Raw genomic sequence first — 19,793 nt, forward strand, 5'->3', positions numbered from 1 at the left:
ATCATCTGAAATTCACCCAGTAGGTCGGGGATGGAGCCAGGTGATAAGTATATTAATAAGCTCCTTTGTCTGTCTTTCTGTGTGGATTTCTTTTCTTCTGTATTTATTTCAGTGGCTCTTAAGCTTTAGGGAATGTACGAGTCACCCAAGGGGTTCGATGAAATGCAGATGACCATTATCCACACCCACGCTTTGGGAACCCCTGCTATGAAGTGTCCACGCATCCACTAATCACCAGGAGCCTGGACTACTTTGTAAGGCTTGTGCAACCTTTCCCCAAGGAGGGAGACTAACTTGTATCGAAGGTTCAGGTGAATGGTGAGTGCCTCAGGCAAGTAGACAAACCTAGTAGAAAATAAGCAACAGATGGATGCGTGAAGCATTGCCTTCCTAAAGGCTGAGCTCTGGACATTCTTGGGGGTATTTCTTTCAGGCCCCCAATCCGCATTCTTCGTCAGAGCTCATCACATACTGGTGATGTTGTCAGACTTTGCTCAGGTTTTGGTTTTTGCTGCCTTTTTGGTAAGTAGTCCTACTATGAGCGTCGTAGTGGGAGGTGGAATAGCTTGACAGAGTCTGGGGAGAAGAAGGAATTCTCTTGGCCCCTTTCTGAGGCAGAATGCTGAAGGCCGGTGGTGGGGAGTCTGCGAGAACTTTGGTTGACTCACAGGTAGAGTCGTTTATAAACTGCCCCAGTACACCTAGCTGCTTCTGCTCCTTCTTGTCTCCTCTTCAAATTAAGTTAGTCAGGCCGTAGAAGAGTCTTGTCTCCCTGAGGATATTCAAGGAAGGCCCGAGGACCACTTGGCAGCCTTTCTGCAGAATGAGAAGGGGGACAGGAAGGGACCTTTCTGAAGGGAAATTAGTGCTAGACCAGTGCTCCAATGTTCCATCTGCTTAGTTATGCAATCCTGACCACACGAGTCAATGCGTATTTTATAAGGAATTATTTAGATCATTGCGTAGGTGGAGAAACAGGCTCAGAAAAGCCAAATTATGTCCCTGTTGCCATACAGCTAGCACCGGATGATTTGGGATTAAAATTCAGATGGCCTTGAAGGTCCCGCGTGGCATTAAGATCCCACAGATTTCACTGTGGTGGGGCTAGCTATAAAATGTGTGGGATGCTTTTCCAAAGGAGAATGTGGGGCCTCTTGTTTAAAAAGCAGGGAACATATACTGTCGAAGATTCTAAAATATAGAACTTTTTCCTTGGTTCCATGATCCCTTTCTCTCTCTCCACTCTCTTGACCTGGTGCAGTGTTTTCATGTGCTCTTTGATGTCATGCCCTTTTGGGTACAGGGACACTTCCAGAGCGGGAGCAGATTCACAGTCCCCGGGGCCCTGCCCTCTACCCTGGGACCGTGCAGCTGGGTGCCCCTTGCTTCCAGCCACCAGACTGACACCACGTTGAGCCTGGCATCTCCCTTCCCATGGGACCACCACTCCGACCCATAGGATTGCAAACTCTGCAGTGGGCTTGGCACCCAGATCAAGAGTGGGCAAGAGTTGCCCTCTGAATGCGTTGCAACACTGCGAGCCTCGGGTGGAAAGAGCTGCCCCCCTGCCCTGCCCTGAGATGGCTCAGTGGTGTGTGCCTGACCCTTACTCCCCCAGGTGAGGCTGCGGGCACCAGAGGGTGAGGGTTAGGGGGCTGAGGACCAATCTTAGGAAGGCCCGCAGGTAACGAGAGATGGACTAGCTCACAAGCCAAGGCTTTATGGCCCCTGCACACATTTCATTCGTCCCATCGGGCTTCCCTTCTAAAGCCTAAAACTCAAAGATGAGATTATGAAGGATTTCAAGATGGTGACCATAGAGCATTAAACTCAAATATGAGACTTTTTTGTGTAACTGCTCTGATCAGACGTCCATGCAGCCAGCCCTGGGCTGCGGAGAACCAGAGAACTGTATGGAAAGATTCCTGGACCAGAGGTGTTTGCTTAGGGAGAAGATAATATGCATTGAGCTATTATTAAATTACTGGAACAGGTAACAGGTCAGTATACAATGTTTATGAAAGTAGCTTATGATTAAGTGCTAAAATTAGGCTTCTGTTCACTGTTACTTCAGAAAGTGATAGCTAGTTAGAATTCCTCATTTTTTTCTCCCTCTTGTCCATTCCCCCAGATTCGATTCAGCAGGGAGGCGTGGCCAGGGTTAAGGAGAGGGAAACACGACCCACTTGATGTCATTCTGGAATCTCCCATGTGCAAGATTTTCCCTGGGAGGCAGGCCCATGGGAGAGAGCACGGGAGGAGGCGCGGAATCAGCCTGGTGGTCTGATCCAATGGCTTGCAGGAAAATCGATTTGAATGAACCCCAAAAAAAAAAAAAAAAGTGGGTCAGAAATGGCGAGGCAGTAGCCAACCAGGATGTGAGTGTGGGTGAGTTGGCAAAGGTCAGGCCCGAGTACCCGACCACCTGGCCATGGAGTGGGAGCTGGGATCGGACTTTAGGGAGAACTCCCATTCCAACGGGGGAAATGAGTTCTTGGAGAAGGCAGAGGAAAAAGCTCCATCCCTCCAGGGCTGAGTGGGTGGATCAGGGCTGCCCAAGCCATTAAGTACCTGCCCTGCCGCTTTGGCGCCCTGAGCCCAGGGAGCGAGCCTGCCGTGTCTGTCCCCGGCCGGGTGTCGATGGGCCGCTGTCGGCTCTCCGCACACCGTGCATCCAACAGCTTTTATGAGGTAAGGGTAGGGTCACAGCCCAGGCCAGAGCAATTTGCTGTGACTCTTTTTTTTTTCCCCCAAATGCAGAAACATTTGCCAAGTCACTCAAGTCCCTCAGCCAGGCAGGGGGCTGGTGACCCATAGCAGATGACAGCAGGGGACAGCTGCAACCGGCCCTTGGAAGCGGTCGTCAGTTCTTTCTGGTCAACAGTCTTTATTGAGTGATCTCCTGCTCCCGGGGGCTGCAGCAGGGGTGGGGGGAGGCTGCGGCTTCCTCCGGGCCCGGCCCCTTCCCTGCGGTTACCAGACCAGAGCAGAGTTGCCGGTAGGGGCTGCGCCGTGGTCCTTCCCCCTCGTGCCTGAGCTCCTTCTGCTTCTAAAGCAAACCACCCCCCAAACACAGATCTGTGTTATCAGGCATTGAAATAGAAGGAGCGGAACGGGTTGTAAGAGCCCGAGGGGAGGAGGGCTGTTCGCCAGGGCACAGGGAGCAGCTGCACTTCACGATCAAGCTACTCCTGTAAATATTTGCAAACGCCCCTTCAAAGCTCAAAAGCCTAGGACAGGATCATTGGACAATTTGCTTAGAAGAAGAAGAAACAAAATTGACCTCATGGTCCGAAGCAGCCATAAAAAGAAAGAGTGAGTTTGGGCAGAAGACCAGAAAGGGGGAAAAAAATCGCTCAAAGTTTAATAAACACAAAAGAGAATAAAAATAAATCTCAAGAGCACTTATTTACAAACCCGATGGAAGGATAAGATTGGGGCGGGTGGGTGTGAAAGATGGGTGTTTGGGGAAGGGAGGACTGGCCTGCGGGGGTTCCGCTGAATGAGGAGGGGAAAGCCCTTGCGAGCTGTTTACTCGGCCTCCTCACAGGAAACGCACGAATGAGCTTTGCGCTTTCAGGATGCTCTTTCAAAGCATGTTTGAAGCTTCTACTGTCTAATGGGGAGGCCATGTGAAGACGAACGCAGCCACTAGGCCTGTGGAAGGTTCTGGCCAAACTCGGGGGTGTAGAAAGCCAGAGAGCCTGGCTCCAGCCTTGCCCAGCTTCTCTGCCTGGGCATCTGGCCTGTTTGCAGCTGAGCTGGTCAGGCCAGGACCCACTTGTCCAATCACCCGGGGTGGGCGCGTTCCAGAGGAGAGAAAGTTCGATTTCTTCCCAGCAGCCCAGCAGCGACCTTTTCAAATTGCTGTGCGTGGGGGGCTCCCAAAATCCTGGCTGCCTGTACGTGCGTCTCTCTGCCTGAAAACCACCGACTCATTCACAGCCGTAATGCGCTGGGCCCTCGCCGTGTCTGCATGAATGCTTTCTTTTCTCTGACACCTGGATGCTTTAGATTTTTGGGGGTTTTTATTTTGTTTGTTTGTTTGTTTCGGAGACGCCTGGCTCACGAGCTACAAAGCTTCCATTCACACAGTCGTTTGTGAAGCCGTCACGGTGCGGAGCGTGGCTGGGAATTCCCGGCTTCCTCGTACGCGGCTTTCTGAGAGTCGCAGGACAGGGGGAGAGGGACGGGGGAAGGCCCCCTCGAGGGAAAAAAGGGCCGAGCTCTTAAGACCAGCGAATGGTGGTGTGTGGCTAGCATTTTTTTTTCAGTCTAATCGTCAGGGCACGGGTTTCCCAAGAAATCACGAAAGGTATTTCTTTCTATTTTAAGATCGGCAGGATGGCTCGTTTATTTAATAAGAAGGTAGTCTTGCCAAGAGCCAGATGGCCGGTCTTTCAAGACTCCCACTGATGACTGACTATGCAAACAGTGGATCGTTGGTGAAGTCCATGTGTGCAGGGCCCTGTCCTAGGGAGGTAGGGGGTGGGGCGGGGGGAAGGAAGACCTGGCAAATCTGGTCTCTGCCCTCAAGATTCTTAAAATTTCATGGGGGGGAAACAAAATAAACAAACATAATGCAGGAGTAATAAAAACACTTGTAAAAAGCCATAAACAACTGTGAATGATTATGTTGTAATGAAGCTACATAGTTGAGAAGAGGGTAGAAAGTTCTGGAGCGACCAGATTTGGACAGAGCATTCCGCAAGAATGAAAGAGAGTTTGCAGAAGATGTGGGAGGAGAATTGTAGAAACATCTGGGACAAGTTCAATAAACCGGTGCCCTATAGGAAGCCCGCGGCTGGGATTAGGACCTGCTTCGGTTTCGTTGGCATAGTTCATTGCTTATCCAAAGGCAGCGGCAGATGACTGCAGAACCCAGCAAACCTCTAGCAACCCATGAACTTGAAATTGTTGTGGACTCTCTGCCTGTCTGTGTTTTACAGGGTTTAGAACAGAAGGAGTTGGGGCTCTTTCCGTTCATTGGCTAGGATAACCAGTATGTGGGTATAGTTGGTTTTTTCTTAATTCAAATTTTCTCACCCTAACTTAATGAGAGGGTGTATTTGGTCATAAATGTGTGTGAAAAACCAAAATATTGAAGCCAAAAAAGATGCAATAAATGAACCTGGATAGAGTAGAGTATTCGGATGCCAAAACTTCAAGGAAAAAAAATACATGGGCAAACTGCTTGCCATTAGGAGCTATTTTCTTGGCACATCTGATTAAAGCGTGTGCAAGCCCGACAGCTCTCTCCAGGCATCAACTGTCACAAACTTGTTCCAATTCTTAACCGTCTAGGATTTTCCACTGCTCTGTCAACTTTCAAAGGATAGGGTTAACTGCATGCCCTCAAATGGAGTTGGAAGTGGTTTGTTAATCTCTATTAATCTGCTACTCCTGTAATCCAATGCACATGTTTATTTATTTTCCCCCCCTCTGGTTAAATGGTTAATGGTATTAAATTGGCCCTTGGAAACGATAATCGTTCTGTAGATATTTCCCTTATGTTTTCTTGAGACTGTCTCGTGCTGCACGGTCTTTTTGAGAGAACAATGGATTTTATCATTTTCAATGATTGCCTTAACTTTTTACAGATGCCATCCCGCCCACTTTCTACAGACCCTACTTCAGAATTGTCCGATTTGACGTCTCGGCGATGGAGAAGAATGCATCCAATTTGGTGAAAGCAGAGTTCAGAGTCTTTCGTTTACAGAACCCGAAAGCCAGGGTGCCGGAACAACGGATCGAACTGTATCAGGTAACTTTTGTGGAGGTTGTGTTGGTGGACAGTCAGTTTGAAGTCTTCGGGTGAAATCCTTTCTGCCGTCGTAGATTTTCTGAGCCGATAGAAGCCATTCTGCACGGTCACAATCATGAGGGACGCTCTCATTTGCTATTACTCTGCCATCGGTAGCTCCTTCCTCAGTCAGGAAGGAAGAACCTTTAGAAGAAAGTGGTGAAGGTCTGAGCACGTTTCTCCGGTGGCGTAAATGGCTGGAGTACCCACCCTTGGGGGGGATGGCATCCAGAAGGCCACCCCCCCAATCTGGAAAGCCAGACAATGTCGGCCTTCCTATTGTCTTCTCTCTGCCTGGAGTTTTCACTCCTTTTCTTCCTCTCTTTGCTATCTCCTGCCTCTTCGCGAGCCTCGTTCTCTCTCCTTTCCTTTTTCTGCTTCTACCCACTCTGTCCAGCAAGCCCCCCGCCCCCGTTGCCTGTCTGCCCCTGCCCTGCGTTATCTTGGGCCGCCCTGACACCTCTTTCATCTCCCAAAGTATAGTTGCTGGGCAGCTGTGTTACAAGATGATGCTTGATGATGGTGACGATGAAGTGCCAAGTCATTGACTTTTCAGAAAGGTTCTTAAAAGCATCTCAAGTGGATCACAGGGCAGTAGGTCAGCCTTATGTAGACGCTGCGGGAAATGCAGAATCTCGGGCCCCATCCCAGACCCACTGAGTCAGAACGCACAACATGGAGAGCAGAATCTATGTTCTTCATGGGACCTTTGGGGGATTCGTATGCACTTGAAAGCACTGCTTTGAAAAGCCCCGAGTCTGAGGAGGGAGGCAGCCCTGTGCGCGGGTGCCTTGCCTGTGGGTCATAGGAGCGGTGTGTGTAGAGAGCAGAGTTGGAGAGATGTCACCAGGGAGTTGACTTCTGAGCAGGGCCTTGAGAAGTATCTGTTCAGACAGGAGGAAGGACGATCATTCTGGACACAGGGGCAACCTGTGCAAAAACAGAGCCTTGAAGGGGCCTGTGGAGGGCACCTCGTGGGTGGTGCGCAGGAGGGACTGGAGGTGAGGGGAGGCTGGGAGAAGCTGGCCCTCCAGGGAGAGCATGTGGAGGGAGACCAAAAAGGGCCAAGAACACACCAGAGAACCACGGTGCTAAGGAAGAGGCCCGGACGACTCTATGACTGAAAAGGGGCCTTACTTGAGGAAAAGAAAGGAATTGACATCAGTATGCAGAAACTTCTAGTTGTTCTGGATTCTAAACATTTGGAAACGTCCGTAATTTGGATGAGAATTTTCTTTGTATTTATTATGAGAATGGGGGTTACTAGACTAACAAATGTTGTGTATAGATTGCAGAGAATAGGTTTTAAAAGTTCTAAAAAGAGTCTCAAGTACTAGTTTACTTGTGTGTTCATGAAAAATAATTCTCATTAAAATGAATCCCCAAGGACCTCTTCTTGGAGAACTTCAAATCTCAGTGCATGTTCTGAGAGCCCTGTGAGGGCAGCCATTGCTTCCGGTCACCCAGGATGGTGTCCGAGTGGGCTTCCTGGGTACCAGAGACTTTGTTAAGTGTGTTGTAAGTATTGTCGCCGTGAATACTTACAACTGTACTGTGAAGCTGGCATGATGAGGTATTCTTTTCTTTTCCAGAAATTACTGAAATATAACTGTAATATTACATGGTGTTAGTTTAAGGTGTACAACATAGTGATTTGATGTATGTATATATTGCAAAATGTTTACCACGATAAGTTCAGTTAACACCCATCACTTCACATAGTTACACATTTCTTTTCTCTGTGGTGAGAACTTTTAAGATGTGCTCTCTGAGCAACTGTCAAGTATATGCTACAGTATTGTGAGCTACTGTCACCATGCTGTACATTACACCCCCAGGACTTATCTATCCTATTACTGGAAGTTTGTACCTTTTTGACCGCATTCACCCACTGAAGGTATTCTTTCTATTACTGTATTCTTCCTCCTTTTCACAGAGAAAGATGCTGAGTCAAAGAGAAAGTTAGTCACTTGGCCAGGATCACACAGCTGGGAAGTGGCAGGGTGGCCATTACCAATCCAGCTGTGTCTCCAGGTGCATGCTCCTCACCACATCCTGTTCTTTCCCTTCCTCTTTGCCTCAGTATCAGCCAGAATAGAAGAAAAATAAGAGACACTAGGCCAGCCAGAGGGTGGATTGATATCTGGGGGGAAAGCAAAGACTGGGTTCTCTGAAAAAGAAGCTAGATCAAAGATACATAATTCAAAGTAATTAAAAAAATAATAAAAACCAAAACATGTTCCATGTTCTCCTTTTTCTTCTTTTTCAATTAAATTGCTTTGATGTGTCTCTTTGTATGGACGATAGCGTCATGGATTGTTCTCACTGGCTCCGTTTCAGTTGTCTGACTTCAGTAAATTGAAGGCAAGATCTCTTACGTCTTGTTGCCTCTAACAAGCTGCCAAGTCACTGTTATTCTTAGGCCACTGATCCTGTGCCCTGGGGGGTGGCCTCTCTAGCAGAATTACTGATCACTTGACTTACTCTCGGAGGCCCTCTCATCACTGGGAAGGGGAGTGTCCCTCGAGGGCCTTTAGTGACTTCTTCCTTAGTGACTTCTTCGTGGCTGTGTACCTTCTTGGATGTAACTGCCACACCCGCTGTCCCATTCAGGAGCAGCAAGATCTGCAGAGATTGGAGTCCCCAGTTGGAAAAGGTACAGCCCAAGATGGGAGCATATTGTATGAAGTGGGTGATCGTGGGCTGGTTCACTGTCACTGAACATAGGAACCCGGAAGAAGAGAATTTTAGAGGGAAAGTAAACAACTCCTTATCGGTCGGGAGCTCAATGAGGCAGCAATCTCCCCTCCTGACACACGACTAGGAAGTAAGTCAGAGGCCCCCGACCAGAAGACACAAAGCACGCACACAGCTGAGTTAGCAGAAAGGTAGCCTTTGGCCCTTTATTCGCTTGTGACCAGGTTGGTCATCTCTAGGACCACGAGAAATTAGAAGCACTGAATTAGAAGGGGAGGGCTAGAGGTAGACACTTGGACAGAAGCAGATGATGCTTTAGACTCGAGATTTTTGCCTGCACATCTCGGTGATGCTAGCCCCCAAAACCAGGTCACAGAATGAACGCCAGGCTTGTTGTGGACACTTTTTCTAAATCTTACCCTGTTTGTAGCTAACCCAGCCCTTAGAGCTGTGGCACCCCACCTGGCTCCTGACGTCTGCTCTGGTGTCTTTATTTGGAGTCCCATTTTTGGCTTGTTCTCCGACTTTCCGCTTGCCTTCAGCAGCCATTTGGCGGTCTTTGCAGCCTTCAGGAATAAACTCCCTCTTCTAGCCCCAGGACGGAAATTGGTGCTTATGATAAGAGCCTTGAATTATGAAGGTGAGGTTAAATTATATTCAGGAAACTGAATATATACAATAGAATTTCAGAGAGTTTCATGTCCGAAATTGCTGAAAAATTATTTTTTGGGGAAAAAAAAAGGCTTGGTGCTTAAATGGGGAGATCTTTAGCTATTTGGAAATCCAGCTCCACTATTGAGAAGAACAAAGCCTCCAAAGCTTCTAGATGCCCTTTGATTACTGTATTACTTGACGTGCAATTGACATTCTACTCCTTAGAAGAAGGGTAGGATGACTGTGAATAGGTTCTCAGGCTGTTCAGATGGCTGAAAGGATAGTTTGTTAGAATTCCTCAGGGCATTGGTTTTAAGCGGGGCGGGGGGGGGGGGAGAACGTGTGTGTGTATATGTGTGTGCACGTGCAAGTTTGTGTGTGGGTGCAGTGTTCCCCCAAGTACGAAAGCCCCATGGGAGCTGCGATAAGGGCTTGTCACAGTCCCTTTCTGTAGATTCTGATTCTCCCTAGAGAAAAAAAGGAGCGCCTCTGGACAGGTGTGGTTTGCAAAGGCTCTCAGATGTTTGGATATGATCATTCTTCATTCTCCATTGGGAATCGCAGATTTCAGGCAGGGGTTGGGGGTCATTCTGTCCCATAAGATGTATGCAGGCACCCTTTCTAGAGTCAGAATACCAGGCTGGAAGGGACTAAGATGGCTTTTCTGTGAGTGAGTTTGGAGTTTGTCTTGCCCAGAGCCATACATCTGTTGATTCTGCTCGCCTGGGAGCGTTAGGACACCCGAGCTTCCACGGAAGTCACATTTAGCTTGGCAGGGGAACTTGGAGTTCTCACTGCTCTCCTCTCTACAGAATAGTCTGTCAGAACTTTGAAGAATGGTGTTAAAGCCTTACTGTCCTCCTGTTCTCTCTGACTTTTGTTATGTTGACAGACTCTAAATAGCATATACTGGTGTGATCATGGAGTGACTTCGAATACACACCAGTATTGGAGGGAATAGGAGAGCGATAAAGCCCTTTGATAGATGAGGACAGAGAAGAGGCTAAAAAAAGGATAAAAAGTGAACTTTTTCCGAATGGGAATGACCCTTACCATGTTTTTTAAAGCTTTATGCCAAAGGCAGCCTTTATCGGAACATGATCAGATAAAGCTTCAGTGCTCTGGGAATGCCTTCGAACCTACAATCTTTAGAATAGCTCTCAGCGCATTTGGAAATTTGAACATACCTTTCTTTGATTAACTTGCTCCTATATTTATGATTAAGATCATGCCGAGAGTTATGCGAGAGAAAGAGAATAGGGAAGAGAGATATTCTTCAAAATGAATATCACCAACATGAGCAAAGCACCTGCCATCTTGGACTAGGGTAAATTCCCAATTTTACAAGGGAAGAAATGAGGCCCCAAGAAATTAATAACTTATTTAAGGGCAGTCATGACTTCATGGCCCCACGAGACCACCAACCAATACTTACGTTAGCTGTACTGACTTCAGAGGACCTTGGAGCTTTCAGATATTTCTAGCTTCCTCTCACTAACTCATACCCTTTTCACACTAACTGCTCATTTCAAACGTTACCACCTCTAGGATAATAAGACTTGTACCCTTGTGACTGTTTTGACAATCTATTTGCTGAATAACAAGCTACCGCCAAGTTTCATGACCTCAAATAACAATCAGTTATTTGACACTGTGTCTCAAAAGTACTGTCTTTCCACTAATAGAGATATACCCAAGGTACTCTTAAAGCAAAAGCTGGAGGATCCAGAGAAATGCCTCAGAATTCATTTCTTCCAGAAAGGGAGTTGTGGCAATTGGGGGGGGGGGAGGCAGCCTGGCCATCTTGGTTGGACTCCTTGGGTGGAGCCATCTGTGTGAATCAAGAGATTCCTTTGAGCCCAACAATATTTACAGCAGGGATATCTGAATAAATCGGATTGAGATCAGAGCAGGTTTGGTTAATTAATATGCACAGCATTTTCTTTAATCACGTTGAAATTACTTTTATTGTGTTTCAATGTGTGCACTAACATCCTGGGATTTGATGACTCCGTCTGTGCTCTCTCTTCACCCTTTATGAGGCAACATGGTGGAGGGTTCAATGGCATGAGCATTGTGACCCACGTTTCCTTAATAATTCCCGATTAGCTTGGTGTTTATTGTAGGGGTGAAACTGCCAGATGGAGAGGGGCACTCGACATATGCTAGCTCGCTTCCTTCCATATCATCTCTTAGATTTTGGCTTCGGACTCTTTGATTCCTCGAAGAGGAAGAGCCCTCGACGGAATTACCTGCCAAAGTCCGTTGCCAGATTATTCTTAAGATTAATTTGTTAGCTTCAGACCATTAATAAAATCACATAAAATAACTCCTGGGGAGACAACGTGATATAATGGGTTCGTACACCATAAAGCATCAGGAGAAAACTGTCATCTTCTTGCACGGCGCTGGTATGAGGCCACTGGCGTTGCTGCCAGAGAGCTTGGTAGAATCCAGTCTGCTGATGAGTCCCTGTTGGTCAGTAGAAGATAAAAGTGGACATGAAATAAGCTCAAGTGGACTTCAGAGGAATTCTGAATTCTGTATATGTAATATATAGAATTTCTGCAAAAGACTTTAAACTATGCGCACCCCTGAGGCTTTGCCATGAAAGTTCAAGGTTGATGGCCTAGGCCTGCTTTTGAAGGGACTGTAATGCTACAGAATGAAGGGTGAGGCTCCTGTCACTGTAGGGAGCATGGCACTAACGGGGTTAATAAAAATTGACCCCTTTTCCGAACCCCCAACACATGCGTACACACACACACACACACACACACACACACACACACAGGGTTCAGCTTTCATTTCTCATATTGCCCAAGGGTGTGTAAAATAAAAAGAGGTCAGCCAAAAAAACTGACTGTCTGTTAAATTAGAATTGCAAAAAGTGCTCCTGAAAAAAAAAAAAAGTTATACTGTGCTCCTGTTGTACAGAGTTTTACAGCACACAACCCCCTAGTGCTGATCCTGACTCCAGCGCCACATCGGAGACGCCCAGTAGAGTAACCCACTTAAAAGAAAAGAAAAGCCATGAGGTATATATAATAAACACTTTGTTTGCACAAGGCTATTAATATCTCAGGTTTTTTGAAGCTGATCGAATAACAGCCTTGCCTCATAAGGAAATCGGATCATTATCATTTGCGTTAAGTTGTGACGTTACGAAGTGTCTGTTAACCTTGAGAGCAGACAGGACCCCAAAAGTCATGCGAACAGTGGTCCTTGCCCACTGTTTTCAAAGAAATGTTGATAGTCATGCAATAGGAACTAATAATTCCATGTTCTTCTTGTGGAATATGATTGTGTAATGATATTGATAATTATCACTAACACAGGTGCACACTCTTTCCTAGGCACTATTTTAAGAGTTTTATATAGATTGATTCGTGCAATCCTCTGAGGTGGGTTCTTATCTTCATTTTACAAACTGAGGCACAGAGAAGTTAAGTAACTTGCCCAGGCCACGCAGAGGCAGAATTCCAACCCGGGCTGTCTAGTCCCAGTGGCCACGCTCTGGACCACTTGCCCATACTAGCAGGAAGAACACAGGCTCTGGAGTGGGGCCAGTGTGAGTTCAAGGTGTGGTTTTGCCCTTCTCTGGAGAGTCTGAGGAAGTCACATCACCGAGCCAATTTCCACATCAGTAAAATGTGGGTAAAAACACCTACTCGGCCAGGACTTTGTAAAGCAAGGAGAGAATGCATGGAAACTGCTAGCACAACGTACTTCTACTCAGGGGTTGCTGTCATTATTATTACTATCGATTCCAAAGCATTGAGTTTGAACTTCGGTAAGAAACAGTCTCTTCAACTTATGATCTGCTCACAATCTCTTAAAAATGAAAACTCACCCCAGCCTCCATTGCTGCGGGGTCAGGATCTCAGGGGCTGCACCGGGAGTTCGCTTCTGAGCCTCCTGAAATACTATTTTCAGCTCAGATCTGCTCCTGGCTGTCTCACTCAGTCGCTGATGAGCAACTCCAGGCGGGAAAGAAGAGAATTTTTGCAGGGGTGGGCAGGGGGGGCTGGGTTCATCTTCTACCTCTTACTTATTAGCGTTTTGGTCTTATAAATCACTCACATATCTGAGCCCCAGTTTTTCATCATGGAATAGAGATACTGGCTCTTGTCTAATGAGTCATGGGGAGGAGAATGCATGTGAAGGGTCTGGCATGTTGGGTGCATAAGGAGTGCATTATTATGGGGGTTTTGCTTCTCATCCAGAACATGGTGTAAATTTCCCCTAGGGATGGCTTGTGATTATAAAACCACTCCGTGATTTTGTCAGTCATCTCTGGTCGGATGAGGGCTCATCCGACCGATTTCCTGTTATGGGTGGGGCAGAGCAGGGCTGTGGGGAGCCCCTGTGGTTTTAGCGCTCTGTGTTTGCTTTATCAAAACTCTCAGGGCACCAGCGGCGGGCTGGGGGCCAGGATGCGTCTTGCTTTTCTTCTCGAATGATGATAGAGTGACCCCAGTGGTGCCTTTTCCCTGATTCCCTGCCCCTGTGACTACCTCTCCCCGCTTCACCACCACATGGATAGGCCTGATATATATGCTTCTTGGATTGATTTTCATAAGGCTCCGTTTTAAAAAATACTGCTCACGTATGCCAGCTCTTCGACAACCTCCACCAGGGCAAAAAGCATTCTGAGGGAGGATGTATGTTTATTTCTTGATACCAACAGCGCACAGAATTTTTTTTGGAACTTCTCTTCTAGAACTGTGTTCAGAGCCTACAAATACATAATTGGGAATTCCTTCAATGGAAACAAAATCCAAACTTCTGAAAGGTGGTGTTAATTTTCAAAAACTGCCAAAGTTCTGGTGGAGAGGAAATTGAAAAGTAATTAATTTTCCTACGTGATAGCTGTTTTTAAAAGATAGATCTGAAATGCAGCCGCTTCTCCTTTCTGCTGCTGCTACTACCCTCGTCCAAAAGGTTTTTGCCTCTTGTTTTCTCAGTGGCCTCCTACCTGGTCCAGCTGTTGCCCCCTGGCCTGGCTGTTGCCCCCGGGCCCCCTTAGAGAGCGTGTGCAGTTAAGAGTGACTCCCGCTAAGATGTTGGTCAGATCTAAATCCCCTGTTCAAAGCCCTGTGATGGCTTCTCATCTCACTTCGCCAAGGAGCAAAAGTCCTTACTGTGCCTGGACCTGTTTCTCACTAGCCCTCCAGCCCCCCAGCCCCCAGGCTTTCTGCCCTCACTCAGGCGCCCCCCCATCACTGGTCTCCTCGCTACACCTCGAACACCTGCGTTCACTCCCTCCTAAACTGTGGCCACTGTACCCTCTTCCCGTATTCTCCTTCTTGCTCTCTTCCTTCCCTCAGGTGCTTCCTCGGATGTCACCCGCTTAGAGAGGCCTTCGTGGTCACCCGAACATCTCAGGCCCCCTCTTCCTAACATTTCCTACCTCCACCCTCCACTGCACGCTGCCCCTGCCCTCTCTTCATCGTTTTGCTGTACTGCCGCATCTCTTTCTGGTTTATAGTCTCCCCTCCCCCCCGGGGACAGATTCCTGGAACGGTGCTTGGTGCATAGTGAGTATTCAACAAATGTTTCCAGTGAATTGAAGAAACATTTCAAAATGAGATTCAAGTACAAGGAAATGTTGTGAAATAAGTGTGCAACATCATGAGGGGACTCTTTTGAGAAATACTTTTCCTTTATTTGGATTTGGAAATTCTTTTACATTTGTTTTAAAGATCTCTAACTATTGAGAAAGAAAGAAACATATATCTACCCATTTTTTTGTTAGTTATTCAGACCTAGTGTTGGTTCAGTGGATAATAATGATGTAGGTAAAAAAAAAAAAAAATTACGTAGAAGAGATTCGAGAAGCTGATATTCTTAGGTAACCCATAAACTCTCTCTGTTTGCAGAAAAACCAGGCTCATGACTTTATTTTTTGACTCATTGCTTTATAATCTCACCCCCTAAATTAAAGTTCTCAGCTGAATATAAGAAGGGACTTAAATCGTAATGTAGGCCATATGTGTAATTGGTAGCCAGGAAGTAGGAAAGGGTGTTGGAAGTGTGGTTTTCAAGTATGTGTGTGTTGGTGTCAGGTCAGACTGGAACTGGAAAGGGAGATTGATTAAGAAAATCAGAAGATACGGCCCCAGGGAGCTTGCAGTCTTGTTGGGGCGCTCCTTCCTCCCATAGCAGGAAACAACCAGAATTACCAAAATCCATAGTACTAGGCTGTGTGGTCCGGCCTCAAGGACGGGTGTGACTTGAGGTCTTGACTCAGTTTCCCTTCAGATGCTGTCGTTGAATGTTGTACTGCATACATCTCTTTCTTGCCTGTACTGATGGGACTTTTGCCCAGTTGAATCTTTTCCTCTCCTGTGTGATTTATAGATGATGGTCTTCTAAATGCTATTGAGCCTGGACATCTGAGAGACTTTCTGTTCACACAAAGGACTCCTTCATTCCTCAGACCTGTGGAAATGAATTTACTTGTTTATGCATATGTGCAGTCAGCACAAAGGCCCATCTGTAGAGGATGAAAAAAAAATGGAAGGAAACAATAGAGAATTATAAGGTGTTTTCATCACAGAGGAAAGGCTTTCCTCTGGGTGTGTGTGTGTGTGTGTGTGTGTGTGTGGCTTGAAGACATATCTGGTGACATTTCCATAAAGGTCATTAAAGATCTGTACATGCCATTCTTTATCATAATTGCACACAGATACATATAATACAGAAACTCTGTACCATAAAGAGACAGACTTAATATAGTGACATAATAATGTAGCTATCTGAGCCCCAGAGAGACTGTACTTTCATGTGCGTCTTTCTTTTGAAGCTGATCTGTACTCCCTGGGAGTCTACCGTGCAGGCTTTCTCGAAGCTCTTGTGAGGTATACATTACGACAGCCTCTTAGAGGGATGCAATTTCAAAGGAGCCAGGGCAATTACAAGACAGGGCGATGGGAGAAGCAAGATAAGTATTGGGTCTGTTGAGCCACTTCTGCAGGATAACCAGGCCGTGTGCCAGTGTGTTCAGCACCCCAGAGTGACCCAGCGTTGTTCAAGGAGGCTGCGGTTCAACAGGAACAGAAAGCTACACAGAGAGCCTCGGGAAGGAAAGCCATTTCGCCTACTTCTGATTCTCTGTGAAGCCCTGCTTTCTTTCTTTTTTTTTTTTTTAAAGATTTTATTTATTTATTCGACAGAGATAGAGACAGCCAGCGAGAGAGGGAACACAAGCAGGGGAGTGGGAGAGGAAGAAGCAGACTCATAGCAAAGGAGCCTGATGTGGGGCTCGATCCCATAACGCCAGGATCACACCCTGAGCCGAAGGCAGACGCTTAACCACTGTGCCACCCAGGCGCCCCGAAGCCCTACTTTCTGTTACTTGAAATTCCCTTTCTTGCTTTTTCTCCCTTATTTTCATTCCACAGTGACATATATTAAATAGAAAGGGTAAATGAAATACGGTATAAAGTTGCCTACACTGGTGATTCTTTCTGTCCTCCTTGTCATATACATATGTATGATAAATACGTACACACACATACATGTATACATCCAACACACACGCCTGCATAACCTCTGTGATGTGTGTGCATGAAATTCCAAATTTATAGTATAAAAGTTGGCTTGTTCAAGGGCTTATCTGTCAGTTGATGGTGTCTGTCTTTCTAATGAAGGCTGCTAGTCAACACGCATTTACTGAGAACGGACTATGCAAATTCAGTGGGAAAGACTTTGTGGAACAATAAGAGTCAGCACAGCCTTTGTTTTGAAGGACTTCATGGTCAGAGCATTTAGAACATACTCAATGCAGTGTAACCTACAAATACCTATTGTTATGGCTTGAATTGCGTTCCCTCAAAAAAAGATTGTGTTAAAGTCCTAATCCCTAGGACCTCAGAATGTGACCTTTCCCGAAAATAGAGTCATTGTAGATACAATTGGTTAAGTCAGAGGGAGGTCGTGCTGTAGTAAGGGGAAGACCCCTCATTCTGTATGGTCCGTGTCCTTATAAGAAGATGACCGTGTAAAGGCAGAGACACAGGGAGAATGCCACGTGAAGACAGAGGCAGAGATCGAAGTAGGTAACTTGCACCCAACGAATGCCAAAGATTACCATTGAAACAGCAGGTGCTGGGAGAGGTAAGGAAGGATCCCCCTTGGGAGGCTTCCCAGGAAACATGGCCCTTGATTCTGATTTCTTGCCCCCAAAACTGTGAGAGGACATTTCTGCTCTTTCAAGGCCCCTAGTTTGTGGTGTTTTGCTCAGGCAGCCCCTGGGAGTCTAACACACTTACGGGGCAAACTCTCCGAAGTTCAAGCTTCCGGTGCTTAGGATGGAGGAAGGAGCCCTGCAGAGAAAGGAAGATGCCATTTATTTGTTCTCTTTTGTAATGAGCCAGCACATGTCTGTGGTCTGGACTGGGTTCTCACGGTGCCCAGGGTCCTTGCCAGCCTTTCCAGATGGCAGTAGTTACCTCTGCACTTTGTGGGTCATTCTCTCCTTGCTCCTGGTCATGGCCTTCATCAGTGGCCTCATTGTGGCCTGTGAACACATGGCTTTCAGTTGTTGTTGGGAGGTCGCGTTCCCTTACTAGAGCGTGGACTCTTTTAAGAACAGGGACCAATTTATTGTGCTGGACAGAAGGGCAGTGCCTTGCTCACAGCAAGTGCTTAACTGCTGAACGAGACTGGGGGAAGTGAGCTACCAAATAAATTGGAACAGGTGAATAAATGAGGACTCAGGCATGTATAAGATGGCCAGCAATTACTCAACAAATGAATGAATAACTAAACCAATGAGCCGAGCATATAAAATAGTTCAGACCGTACAGGCTGGTTTTGGTTTTTGTCAGGTGGGCAAAGGGCACCTCCGCGGTCAGTGCAAGTGATACATTGGAGAATCACCTGGTCCTCCCGCAGAGACGCCGAGAAACACCCTCAGGAGTGTGTTCTGTTTGTCTGTTTGCGTGAGGGGAAAGGTTGATGTTAGCAAGATTTCAACCCAGAGAGACAAATCTCTAAAATGAAATCAATGAATATGTATTCTTTAAGCCTCCGGCGTCAGCAAACTAGAGTACAGGGATTATGGGGATGTAATAAGTTATAAGATGTAATAAGTTATAAGTTATATTTCCCTCTCTCTTTTAGGAGCTTGCTTTTCCCTTGGAAGAAATGGACATTTACGCACGGGCGGGATTACTCTTGAGGCCACTGTATGCGAGGGGCTAAATGCTTGGCACACACAGTGATTGCTGGGGGACCGAGACGGGCAAAGGGCTTTCAGAGTGAAAGTAACCATTTCATTGAAAAGCTGGGCTGAAGAATAGAAAGGTGGTTGTTATTGTTAAGTTTGTTTTTGTTTTTAAGTAAAAATTGGGAGAGTGGGAAAGGCATTTGGACAGGGATACTAGTCTACACACACAGATGGGACACGGAGTATACGTTTTAGGGATGGTGTTTAGATTAGTTTTCTAGGGATGAGAGGCAAGTTTAGGATGATAGATGGGTGGCAAGTTTGTCTTAAATACTAAACTACGGGATCTGGAGTTTATTCACTAGACAGTAGAAGCCTCTGGAAGATTTCGACCAGATAAGCAACGTAAATTATAATAATAATTCACATTTATTGAATGCCAGCAATGTGATAGATCCTTTCCCCCCTCATGTGTTACTTAATTCTCTTAACAACCATAGAAGGTGGGTTTTATTAACCCATTTCATACAGAAGAAAATCACAGCTTCAGTAAGTGCTAGTTTATGTTTGCCTGACTTCAGAGCCTATGAAACTTTTTGCTACATTAACGATTTCCAAAGGCACTTGGCAAGCCCTATGGGGTTCTTCAAAGAAACCTAAGGGACCACAGGATTGGATTGTCAGTTGGCAAAAATGGACAAGACTCCTGGACTAAACTGGGCCTCACACCTCACACCAGTGAAGTTATACTTTTTTCTGCTATATATAACATAACCATGGAGTGTTGATTAAAGAAACAGGGCCAACCAGGAAAGAAGGACCCACGGATCCAGCAACAGGTTATGGTTTTGGCCTTAGGTGACTTAATGCTGTTATCATCATCCTGATGAAGCACGTAGTTGCTGGTCCTATGTGGCTAAGAAGAATAGCGTGTGTGTTGAGTAGCAAACAGGATTCAGAGAGCTCCCGAGAGGCTAAAAACGAAGATGAGGCTCAAATAAGAAGTTCCAAATTAACAGAGATAACGTGTAATTTGCATTTACGTTCAAGAATGAATTGCATAAACATAGACTAGAGCTGTGGTTCGCAGAGTCGACCAGCAAGCTTGTACATCACCTAGGAATATGTTAGAAATGCAAATTCTTGGGCCCCAGTCTCATCCCTATGAGGTCAGAAAGTCTGGGGGCTTAGGGCTCAGCAGGCTGTGTTTTATTTCATAAGCCGTCCACATGTTTCTAATGCAGACTGAAGTTAGAGAACCATGCGGCTAGATAAACCAACCTTCCCTTCCCTTTTGCCTCCCTTCATTTCTTTCTCTTTATTCCATGTCATCCCAGAAAGGATTCGGGATGGAAAATCTGACTTAACAGTTTGTGTCAGGACAAAGGTTTTATTTTATAAGAAGTTTACTCTGACTCCATGGTGTGATGAGGCTGCTGCCAAAAGTAAATAGTTTGCATTAAA

The 19,793-nt window shown here is 46.2% G+C and overlaps 1 protein-coding gene across 3 annotated transcripts in view; it reads left to right on the plus strand.

The window, feature by feature from the left end:
- The window catches only part of TGFB2 (transforming growth factor beta 2), an 81,463-nt gene that overhangs the window by 43,906 nt on the left and 17,764 nt on the right, over positions 1 to 19,793 (plus strand). For all 3 annotated transcript variants that reach the window (XM_044390655.3, XM_026517318.4, XM_026517316.4), the window contains one exon: positions 5,601 to 5,764. In XM_044390655.3, the coding sequence (XP_044246590.1) occupies positions 5,601 to 5,764 (164 nt within the window). The remainder of the gene's footprint in view (positions 1 to 5,600; positions 5,765 to 19,793) is intronic.

Source organism: Ursus arctos, unplaced genomic scaffold (genome assembly GCF_023065955.2).
Source record: "Ursus arctos isolate Adak ecotype North America unplaced genomic scaffold, UrsArc2.0 scaffold_2, whole genome shotgun sequence".
Taxonomy (NCBI): Eukaryota; Metazoa; Chordata; class Mammalia; order Carnivora; family Ursidae; genus Ursus; species Ursus arctos.